Source organism: Watersipora subatra, chromosome 4 (assembly GCF_963576615.1).
Source record: "Watersipora subatra chromosome 4, tzWatSuba1.1, whole genome shotgun sequence".
Taxonomy (NCBI): Eukaryota; Metazoa; Bryozoa; class Gymnolaemata; order Cheilostomatida; family Watersiporidae; genus Watersipora; species Watersipora subatra.
Window position 1 is genome coordinate 20,012,481 of NC_088711.1, and position 12,158 is coordinate 20,024,638.

Consider the following 12,158-nt stretch of genomic DNA (forward strand, 5'->3'; position numbering starts at 1 on the left):
TTCCAATCCAAAATTCATTATTCCTAAATTATATTTGCTCTAACTAGACAAACAAACATTGTACAGACAGACAAACATACAACAGACGAACATTGAGATTTATGTATGTAGATATGCTCTATCATATGATGGTTTTTGCTTACGCGATTTTTTCATTTCCCGAAGCAGCTATCAAAATTGATTTACTATGTATGGCAAGCCTTTGTATGGTCCATCACACACAAGTAATACTTGCCATCCACAAAAATTAGGTGTCGTAATATAACTTGTTATCCACTGTTAAACAAAACATAATCTTTCTTGCTTTTTTAGGATACATCTGAAGATGCTGCTTCCCTGGTCGATGCTTCCGTAGACTTCTGTAAAAACAGGCTCGGGCTGTTTGCTCACACTTGGCACAGACAGGTATATGATGTATATGATGTACAAATTCTTCAATTGTCTTTTCTCACGATAAGCTATAATAAAAAATAAAAATAGCAACAGTAGTTAACAACAGCAACAGTAGTTAACAACAATAGTAACAGTAGCTAACAAAAATACCAGGCGTCAGGAAAACTTAAATTAAACGAATAAAAACTAGTAAAGTTTTCAATGTCAACAATTGGTTCCATAGAATGTATTTATTTGCACAGTTAGTACTATGATGGCATGATGACAGCATAGAAATTGATCCGACTGATTCAAAGAGATACAGTCTCAGAAATTTGCAATTAGCTTTAAACGTAGATGGTAAAAACACATGTGCATGTGGTTATTAGCCACAACTTGCCTAAATTAAAAACCCCTATCTTGTCTTATCTTGAAAAGTATCTTGCTCTACAATCTACATGATGAGTTGAAAGAGTTATTACACAAAATGGTCAATTGGTTAACACTTTTATAATCACATGTGTCCACATGTCTAGTTGTTACATTAGTTACGCTTGCCAGTTAGAATCTTATTGATTTTGTATTGTCGTTGTAATAGAATAATGAACATGAACATTATAGGGGGTTCTCTGCTTACATACGACAATGATCCGTTTTTAAGACTCGGTCCAAGTCGAATTTTAGTGTAAGTCGGAACCTCATGAACAAATCACGCAGTATTCTTTTCAATATCTAGTTTCACTCCATGTTGGATGGCCTTTCTTTTTCTTTGACGTCAAAAATTAAAAAAACCATTAAAAAAATCTGCTCCGCGCTTTGGAGTCGTAAAGAAAGTCAAAATATTAAAAATATCTCAAACAGGCGACAGAGCGAGCACTGGCAGGCAGCGATTAAAATGGCATATCACTGAAACTGGGTGACACGTTGATGCTGTCATCATCTACCACAAGCACAACAAAGCATATTCATCCCCTATGCTTTAGATATTAGTTCACTATCGTTTGTTTCGCTTGTCATAAGCAACGCTAAAACAGAACGACATTAAATATCATTTTAGAAGTTTTTAATTGGCGTGTTTAAAATCTCAAAATAGTCTCGTCGAGATTGCTGTAACCTGAGGACACGCTGTAATAATAGTAACATGAATATGAAGTAAAAGTTGCCTTCTCCTGTAAGGCTTCCACAAGATGCACCGATACTTGAGAAAGGCAGCTACTCCACAATTTGTTGACAGTTTTCATTTTTTTTAAACTGGTTGAGTTTGTGAAAGTTAATTTCTTTGTTTGCACATATGATTAAGCAGCAATTCAACATCATCCGTAACTTACTACTTACAACCTATAAGATCACCCGAGTCTGTCACATGATATATTACAGGCCAAGGGGAAAGCAAATTCAAATTTGCTTTTGATTTTAATATGAGAATGAAAATGCTGTTTTTATCGAATTTTTAAGGTTCAATATCATACAAAAACTTTTTCAACAACTAAAAATCTGAATTGTATTTTTGAAGTCATCTCTTTTTAATGACTGCTTCACTCGTCAGGAGATGCTGTTTTCAATTTTTACAAAAATGCTTGACAAGTCATATCACTCTTGCCTCAGGATGATATGCAACAGGATACACCTTTATTAAATCATTTAGCTGTGTTTTGACATTGATCCACTGATTGATTTGTGTATGGAAGCGATGAGTCAGTGATAAAGTTGAGTTTGATCACACGGACTAAAGAACGGTTGTTATTGAAACCTAGCCAGCCGTATATGAGTCTTGTGGGAAAATAATAGGTTTGGGATGTATAGAGTTCATCGGTATGAAAGAAATCTTTTTTAATCTAATAATTAGATTGTTAAATGAATGTCTAGCCAGATGAGGATCTAGAAAGAAGAAATTTATTAGTCACTGTTAGGTAGGCGTATGTACAAAATCTGAATGTTTTGCAGTTTTATATACAGATTTAACATATATTAATGTCTGATGACGCAGATATATCAGTTACAATGACCTTATGCTAGCAAATAATGATCATATATATTTGTGTATCTCCAAACAGGACAACTGCTACCGTGCATCTATCAGTAATCAACCATACAAACTAAAATTAATTGTTAAGTTGGCAAATATAAGAAACCAAAGTCCAAGTTTTTTTCTTGGGAAACCTGATTCTTTTATATTGCGTATGTTTTGCTATGACTTCTACCTATGAATTTTAATCACATTTTATCAACATTGATTTGTTTATGGGGAGTGGAACGAACATAGTTTGGAACAAGATTTAATGAAAATGAAGTCAGAGTCACATGAAAGAAACTAATGATTTTAGGCGTTCTTTCCGAGTGCCCTGATGTTCATTCTTTCAGGCAGCTCTATTCATCCAACTTAGTTTATGACAGATCTGGTAGTTTACGGCAGATGTAGTAGTTTATGACAGATTTGGTAGTTTATGGCAGATCTGGTAGTTTATGACAGATCTGGTAGTTTATGACAGATCTAGTAGTTTATGACAGATCTGGTAGTTTATGGCAGATCTGGTAGTTTATGACAGATCTGGTAGTTTATGTCAGATGTAGTAGTTTATGGCAGATGTGGTAGTTTATGGCAGATCTGGTAGTTTATGACAGATCTGGTAGTTTATGACAGATCTGGTAGTTTATGGCAGATCTGGTAGTTTATGGCAGGTCTGGTAGTTTATGACAGATCTGGTAGTTTATCGCAGATCTGGTAGTTTATGACAGATCTGGTAGTTTATGGCAGATCTGGTAGTTTATGACAGATCTGGTAGTGTATGACAGATCTGGTAGTTTATAGCAGATCTGGTAGTTTATGACAGATCTGGTAGTTTATGACAGATCTGGTAGTTTATCGCAGATCTGGTAGTTTATGACAGATCTGGTAGTTTATGACAGATTTGGTAGTTTATGACAGATCTGGTAGTTTATGGCAGACCTGGTAGTTTATGGCAGATCTGGTAGTTTATGACAAATCTGGCAGTTTATGGCAGATCTGGTAGTTTATGACAGATCTGGTAGTTTATGACAGATCTGGTAGTTTATGGCAGATCTGGTAGTTTATGGCAGATCTGGTAGTTTATGGCAGATCTGGTAGTTTATGGTAGATCTGGTGGTTTATGACAGATCTGGTAGTTTATGGCAGATCTGGTAGTTTATAGCAGATCTGGTAGTTTATGACAGATCTGGTAGTTTATGACAGATCTGGTAGTTTATGGCAGATCTGGTAGTTTATCGCAGATCTGGTAGTTTATGGCAGACCTGGTAGTTTATGGCAGATCTGGTAGTTTATCACAGATCTGGTAGTTTATCACAGATCTGGTAGTTTATCACAGATCTGGTAGTTTATCACAGATCTGGTAGTTTATTGCAGATTATTCACATCCAGTCTGATTTTTTCAAGTCATCCATTTTTGTAGCTATTTATTTCAACAGCCTTCACACTATTCTCATGACACTTTGAATTTTACCAATGAATGTTACATCTAGTCATATTACAAACTAACTAAGTGAACAGATTGGTTGCAACTTTTTGCCACTCTGAACATACATACGGTTTTATGCATAGACCTATTTACACACAATTATTCCATACCTGCTTGAAAGTTTACACGACGTTACAACCTTTCATACACATATGACTTAGTACACTCATCTGGTTGCATACAGTCAAAGGCAGACCTGCTCAGTAAGGCCATGTACTGCTGCTACACTCTGGCTGCTATCGCTGACCAGAGCTGCCAATATGGAAGGGCTCTGAAGTACATTAAGGTCTCCCTACTCAGTTATGGTATGTGTTCCATTTTGTGCTCTGTTTGCCGATAGCTTGTCATTCCTGTAGGTGAACTTAATTTGAAACAAGGTAGTAGCTAGTACAAGTAGCAACCTTTGCATAGAGTTGTCAGAAGAATAGAAACATAATTTAATTTTGAGCCTCTCTAAACTCTGTAAAGAGTGTTTTTACCATAATGGCCTTGATGCAAGTGGCCATAAATTCTGTTGATTTTTCGCATTGACGCTGTTCGTCTGTTTGATATCCTGTTTGAAAAAATATGGTATCTTATTGTTTAATTCAAACATGTTTTAATATTGTATCATTCTTTTGTAATTTATCCTATCGATTTTTCAAAATTTTTGTATTCATTTTTCATTGTATACGTCCTTCTATAACTATTAAAGAATCCGTATTGCAGGGGAATTGATCAAGGATCCTTCCGTTCACCAGTCCGACGCCTTATTAATTCAGCCACACGAACTTGCTAGATTAACTAGGCGATATATGTTTTTATATGGGTGCAAATACGCTACTTCTTTCCGTCATGATGTAACAGAGAGTGGTAGCTCTTATTAGTAAACTTACTCAAATTATCCAATTATAATCCACGTGCAAGGCTAATAGCAAGTGGCAGGCAACTCTCATTACCTCTCAATGTTTATAAGCTGACTTTTAATACCCGGGCAACGCCGGATAGCATAGCTAGTTCTTTTATATTGCTGATGGGTTTTCGTTTTCTTACTAGAGCTAAGCCTGGCAATTTTTTTCATTTTAAATCAGATAGTCAACGGGTAGGTGTTTAAGAGGCTGGTTATCAGAAACCACATGGAGTTTTGAAAACGAATATTTTAGCAACCTGGTGGAAGGCACGGGGCATATGCTTGTGCAGTTTGGATGAAATCAAACGAAAATGTGAAAATGCAGTGTTTATGTAGACTAACAGACAGACACAGTGACAAAGTGTGATTTTTCAATATACATGTAGATTTACAATAACTACTTGTCTAAGATATTGCTCAATGGTAAAAAGTTTGTCTAAAAAGTCGTCAAAGATTTTCGAACTTTGCTAGCAAGGACAATATGTTTGCTGCACATTCTTAGTTTTTGGTATCGCGTTGGTTCTTTTGTGGACATCTACTGATTCAATTTACTATATTTTATTTTGAGTTCATAATTTGTGCTTGTTACGAAAGGCTTTAGGAGTTAATTGGCTGGTTCAACTGTGAACCCAGATGGGAAGCTGACCGAGATGTAGCTTAAATTCATAATAATTATCAACCATAATAGATATCAATCATCACAGTAGCTGCTTTTGAATAGCACTCAAGTCAAGGCGAAATCTTTAAAGGCTGGTTCACACTATATCGCCGCTAGTCAGATTTTTCCTTTCTGCGATCATTGTCGATTATGTGAACCAAAGGACCGATGGCATCGACGAAGCATCGCGGACACGCCAGGAAAGTTTGCGGCTGTCAAACTTCTCCGATATTTTGTCGAGCATCGATGACCGCCTTTCAAATGCGAACCATTTCGCCGATGGTGATTCGCGGTCGGGGATGGCATGATTTATTCATATCCGTTTATAGTAGTCGCTGTGGGACTAGTTTTTGATTCCAGCATGCGAAAACAAAGAGGTTTTTTTGCAAAAATTTAAAAAGAGAGAAATGAGAACACTGCGTCACGAAGTATTTCCAAACACAGATGGGTTTGTGATAGTGTGAACATCGTTATCATTGATGATCACCGAAGTATTGTGGCATCAACATTGAAGTACGGCAATATAGTGTGAACCAATCTTTATGTAAAAATAAAGAAGTTCCTTTAGGAAAATTTAAAAAGAAAAACAAAAATACTACGTCATTGATGCAAATGCGGATGGGTTTGTGACAGTGTAAACATTGTTATTATCGACAATCACTGAAGTATTGTGGCATCAACTCCGAGATACGGTGATATAGTGTGAACCAGCCTTTAGTATTTGTCCAACGTAGTCTGTCTGTCCCCATCGCTGTTCGTCAAATCAGTGTTAAAATTTGCATTTTAGCATTTAGACGAGTTAATTTACCATTGTTTCACCAGCTTCCTAATAGGCTAGTTAGTATATCTGTCAAACATGCATTACATGTCTTCTAGATTCCATTACACTGCTTGATGAGCGTATGGCAGAGGAAAGACAAGAGTTGTTCTACCTCGTTGTAAGGCTGTGTGGAGATGTGCAACTGAAGATGAGATCTGACGCCGATATGGATGTCTACAGCAGTGAATATAAATCTGTTTCACTTGAGCAGGATGGAATAATCAACAGCACCTTAAAGGATATCTCTACACCAAGTGAGTAAAAGCGATTTTGCTAGATTAGGGTTTGTGACACAGGCAGTAGGGGGAGACAACTTGGTCTATTACCTTGCTATCAAAAGTGATAATGAAATAATATAGGACCAATATAGGATAAAGGTGGTACTGCATGACATTAATCACCCGATTGTCTCTTCTCTTTGGATTTAATAAGATTGTTCTCAACTGAGACAAGTGCATTGTGGGTGCTGGAAATCTCTAATCAAAAGGTTTCTCACTCTAAACAGAAAAACAATGATGATAGTACAGTGGACTCCGGATTACAACTTCGCTGTCTGTCTTACGGTTTTTTCTACCTTACGAACTGGAATACTAAGTTTTTTCGGCTTCTTGTTATGGCGTTGACCTCACCATACGGCATCAAGAAAATTTTCTTTACAATTCAAATTTGAACTGAATTGCCCGGTCTTTCTTGTCCGATTAACTTGAAAAAAAGTTTAATAAGGTTGGCTAAAAGTTAAAGAAAAAGTGAAGCAAAAAGCACCATTCCGGAATCAATAAAAATAAATAATAATAATTATGACGGTGACAAAATTTACGTCAAGTTTAGTAGAAGATTAGGACTTAGCTTTAAAAGCGTGTTTAGTTAGCTAAATTCATTTAAGTTAAACTCAAAGTTTATGTTATGTTGCGTAGCGTCACAAATGTCTCGTGTACCGAACGCGTTGCTGTCAAGTCTTTCTCTCACACTGGCGTTAGCCACTACGTCTGCCTCGAAGGTAAAAACTCCATACAGAGCTGTACATAGTAATGTTACATTTTATTGTAGATCATAACCACTGAATAGGTAACTATAGTTACTAAGGTTACTACAGTATACTTTTTTATTACTAATTTTTAACATGTGCTGTACGTATATAAAACTTAAATGTTTTCACCTGGGTTTTGCTTTAGATAATTACTGTAGGTTTCTATGTTCCTCCATACAACATTTTCACTTTACCATCCCAACACCAGAACGAGTTAATGTCGTATGGTGGGGTCCACTGTGTTTAGTTTGGTGCTGTCTGTTTGGACCATGGATCACTTCACACACATTCACTGTATGGGAGCCTTCCCAGTCTTACCAGCTGCGCATCTGACGTACCTGCTGCGCATCTGACGTACCTGCTGTGCATCTGCAAAATAGTAAATTATGTACGCTGTTCATATAAGTATTCTAAGCAAGCTTTAGGCTTCCACCCATCAATATAAGCCATTAACATTAGTCAAGCGTGTAAGATTTCTTTTTTAAAAGGTAATAATGAAAGTAGCTGCCTAACTGATTCTGCTTGTCCTTTGCACCGTGTGACATAGCATTATTGAGAAACTTAATTTGTGACTTTGTGAGTGAAATTGTGAAAAGTTATCCTACGTACATGGTTCATGCATCGGTACCATTAGCAAACTCCCCGGTTGTACAAGGCATTGCAGTTGTACCCATCGCAGCCATCACCAGAACGCCGTGGTTTGGAATCTCTTTATTTGGCTGATGTACCCCAACAGTTTGGTTATTGTTTTGACACGTGATGTTATCACGCGAAATTAAAGGCCAATAAAAGGCTCGAAATAAAGCGTCTCGTAGCACTAGTTTATTACAAATACTTTGGGTTCTACCGGAAAGCCCTTATCAAATATTAATGCTCGCGACTTAACTGTATCGTTTCAGCCTGGTCTAATCATCTAGTCGTAATCTGATCATGTGACCCGTACTTTCTGCCAAATCGCGCAAACAGTTTCTGCAGCATTTTTCGACTATCGCAGGTGGCCAACAGGCTCCTCATGTTCATCAGACGATGATATGCACTTCTTCGAGCTAAGGTTAAAAAATTAAAAAAATTTCCACGGTAGGTTTTGAGATATCAGTGCTCAAATGACAGCTTTACAATTATGATGAAACAGACGTCTAAGGACAATAGACACGGTTTTATTGAATGCATGAAGTATATTTGTGAAAATATTTTGGCAAATGAGGTTGCATGAAAGTGTAAACAGAAGCCATATTGTTCAACTACGTCCCATTTGAGCCGTTTTGGAAATGGATTCCAATCTACGGCGTTTTCATGATTGCTGCGATTAACTGTTCGTTTTAGAGCTTTTAAGAGCTTGTAATTACATTTCCACCTTATTTTGCACCTACAACACAGCAGAGTAAGACATGGTGAATCTGTTGATATCAAATAACTGTAATGTGGATTTTGTTGCAAGTCAACCTTTAAGAACGCAATCTGACTCTGAGACATCATGCACCACATGCCTGAGCACAGACAGTGCCTAAACAGCTTTTGCCACTAGCTATGTTAAAGCTTTGCAGCACGAACATGCTGGGCAAGAAATATTCATGTAATTTAAAGTTAAATGGTAAGAGAGTAGGAACATGTACATATATACACATAACATGTACACAGAATTGTACATTTTTTCATGCTCACATTTGGCCGAAATTAGATAATTCCTAGACAATACTCTGTTAGTGCTGTTTCCATTGTCCAGGTTGTTTCGATATTGCGAAATACTGATATGTGTGGTTTGATATCTACACGCGGATTATATCTTGCAGGCTTCACAAGGTTGTACAGTCTGTCTAGGAATGCAGAGCACAGGCTTCTCACAGCCCTCGTCTGCTATAGGCAAAGTCAAAAATCCTCTGAAGAGGCTGCGATTATTGTGCAGCGTTTAGGCAACTGTTGCAATGAGCTCGGGCAGTTCTACACAGGCAAGGCTAAAGGTGAACGAATTTTATGTAGTCTACCGCACTTTTCGGACTATGAACCACACCCCTATTTAAGCCGCATCTGCTTTATTTGCCAAAAATGATAATAAAACAATACATAGGCCACACCTTTGTATAGGCCGCAAGACTCAGGACGGTGCTTTTTAACGCGGCAGCACTTTTGCTGTTTAATACGAAACAGTGCCTAAAGGCACTGTTTTGTATTAACCGACGCTTTTTAACCCAGTGCCTAACAAACAGTACAGTTAAGCATTGTTTCGTTTTTTCTTTCACCGCTAGAGGCGCACTAACCTAAGATTCTGGTTAATGCGCCCTAGCGATGAAAGCTAGGGCGCATTAATATATACACCCCTATATAAGCCGCATGGCTCACATCATCAGAAAAAAGTTGCGGCTAATAGGCCGAAAAGCACGGTAATTAAATGCTTATAAGTACGCTGCCGTGCTGATAACCGGTTTATAGAGGTGCTTTCTGTGTTTACTAAAGATTTCCTGTAACAAAGAAGCTAAATAGTAAATGCTTGAAAATATCAATGGCACTACTAAAAATATAATATAGGGAGAAGTTTAACTATCACAGTCTCGTGTTAATCGTTCCCCTCTAGATTTCTGATATGTTCAGCCTTTACAATAAACCAGTGCATGTTTGTTTCACCAGGTATGATCTGCATTATAATAAATGTATAATTGCTTTGTTCTTTGTACACCATAATATATTTTACTTTGTATTTTTTTATTGATTACGTTTCATTCTGATGACTTGTCTGCTTACGATTGTCTAATACCTACAAAGCTCACGTTTTTATATTTGCTCACAACAAGTTTACAAATTCTTCAGGACTCAGGAGACACCTAGATGTTCTCGATATCTGCACTCAACTGTTGCATGGTCCAGACATTCCTGTAGTATTGACCTTCGCTGTCTAAGTTCTCTGTTACCTGATTTACTCATATCGATGTTATATGGTATTTGTTTCAAAATTTGCCATTCTGATGATTGAGTGTGCAGGTAAAGCAATGTGTGTCTACGTGTGTATGGCACGTCTACAATAGTGGGGTTTCTATTCAGCATGGTTTAGATATTTCATGTAATGTTTCAATAATTAGTCAGCTATGTAGGGGAATAGATGTATCAGAAACGAATTATCATACAAGTCAACTAAACCCTTTTTTGTTCGATTTTACGAACATCTGCTGCAGTTTCTTTAGGCACTAATTCTATGGCTTCACTATGGGTAATTCTATGGGCATCAAGTTACAAACACAAGTGAACTGATACCACTACACAGTTACATCCATTGCAGCTTTGATACAAGAGAGGGATGCATCCGCTAGCTCTAACATTTCCTCTGAAATAGAGAAGTTTCTTACAGCTGCTGACAAGTTCATGAACCAGTCACTAGACTATTTTAATGTAATCTCGGATAAGAACAACTTAGCCCTTGTTACTGTGAACATAGCCAAGATTTTGAGGTTACGCAGTCGACTGTTACATCGCTCCATGACATATACAAAAGAAGAGCAACAACTTCATAAAAAGGTATGATAGATGCACGCAGCGCTTCATTGTCATTAAGGGTGTTGCAAGCAGTTGTTATATTTCTTTTTTCTTTTAGTGTTTCTCTTTTCTCCTTTGATGGTTATTCACATGGGAACAAGCCTTTAACAGTCTAAAACTAAACTTTGTAACGAAATTGTTTTAGGCCAAAAGGTTTAACTGAGATCATGCATTGTTAGGTTTCTTCAAATTGTTTGGAGAGAGAGGAATGAAATTATATGTTATACTCTCTATTAGACGTGGCTACATCCATGCTGTCAGTTAATTGTTCACAAGAAAGTATGGCAATTCTCAGTAACTTCTAGTCTGTGCACAGTTTCAAGTAATTATGATTAATAATAAATTGCTATTAGATTTCTACAGCAGTGAATGTAAATCTCTTTCATTCGTGAAAAATGGAATAATCAACACCGCCCTGAAGGACATCCTTACTCAAAGTGGGTAAAGAAGATTTTGCTGGGTGGATGTTTTGTAGCACATGCAGTAAGGGGAGACAATTTGGCCTCATGCTTGGAGTTGCGAGTAATAGTGGAAAAATATAAGACCATTATAGGGTTAGGATTACAGAATTTACACATATTTTAAATGGAAATGATGTCCGGGTGCATGAGAATGGTGAAAATGCCTAAAAATCTTTGGTAAAGTGTAACTGACCAGATGAGACTGATGTTTTTAGATCTCATCTAGGTTTGGTCTTCGTGTCAACTAGGCATGAAACTTTTCTTCTAGGTTGAGCTTATGCAAAACTTTTGTATTTTATTACTACCATCTTTGCATTCGGTTGTGTCTATGAACACTAAAAATTCCATGTCTGCTTGGTAAGATCACTTCCATTTTAAGAGCACACAACTACAACTCAGATTTTAACAGTTTTAGGTAGAATCACTGGCAACAAGCCAACTTATATTTTCATCATAATGAAGAATTTGTTGACATTTTTTTATCTATCACATCATTAGCATAACCATTATAGGATTAGCTTTCATGGAACTCACAATACCCTAGTGCATACATTGCGTTAGTTTACTAAACGTGTCACACTACTAGCCAAACCGTCGCAATGTAAAAGTTCACTTAACTTGGTGTTGCAGTTTCACTATTGCCGTGGTACACTTTCTTAGCATGCAGGGTATGCTAGAGTACTTTCATGATATCAAGTTTTCTATTTCAAGATACGGTCAAGCCAAGGTACATGAATTTTATTTGCTTAGACAGCTGCTTCCTGAACTGAAATTGTCATAATTTTTATTAAATATTCTTTTAAGAGTTCATTATAATTTATTCATTTCATTTCACAATTCAAAACCTTATAATAATCCCTCAATAAATACGGCATAGCAATAAAAAATGCTTTGTAAAGAGAGTTGCAAAAATTA

The 12,158-nt window shown here is 36.8% G+C and overlaps 1 protein-coding gene across 1 annotated transcript in view; it reads left to right on the forward strand.

Annotated features, from left to right (window-relative positions):
* The window catches only part of LOC137394017 (erythroid differentiation-related factor 1-like), a 60,661-nt gene that overhangs the window by 15,699 nt on the left and 32,804 nt on the right, over positions 1–12,158 (forward strand). Inside the window, exons 12-16 of the mRNA XM_068080731.1 lie at positions 313–405; positions 4,051–4,171; positions 6,290–6,487; positions 9,051–9,218; positions 10,529–10,764. Coding sequence (XP_067936832.1) covers positions 313–405; positions 4,051–4,171; positions 6,290–6,487; positions 9,051–9,218; positions 10,529–10,764 — 816 coding nt within the window. The remainder of the gene's footprint in view (positions 1–312; positions 406–4,050; positions 4,172–6,289; positions 6,488–9,050; positions 9,219–10,528; positions 10,765–12,158) is intronic.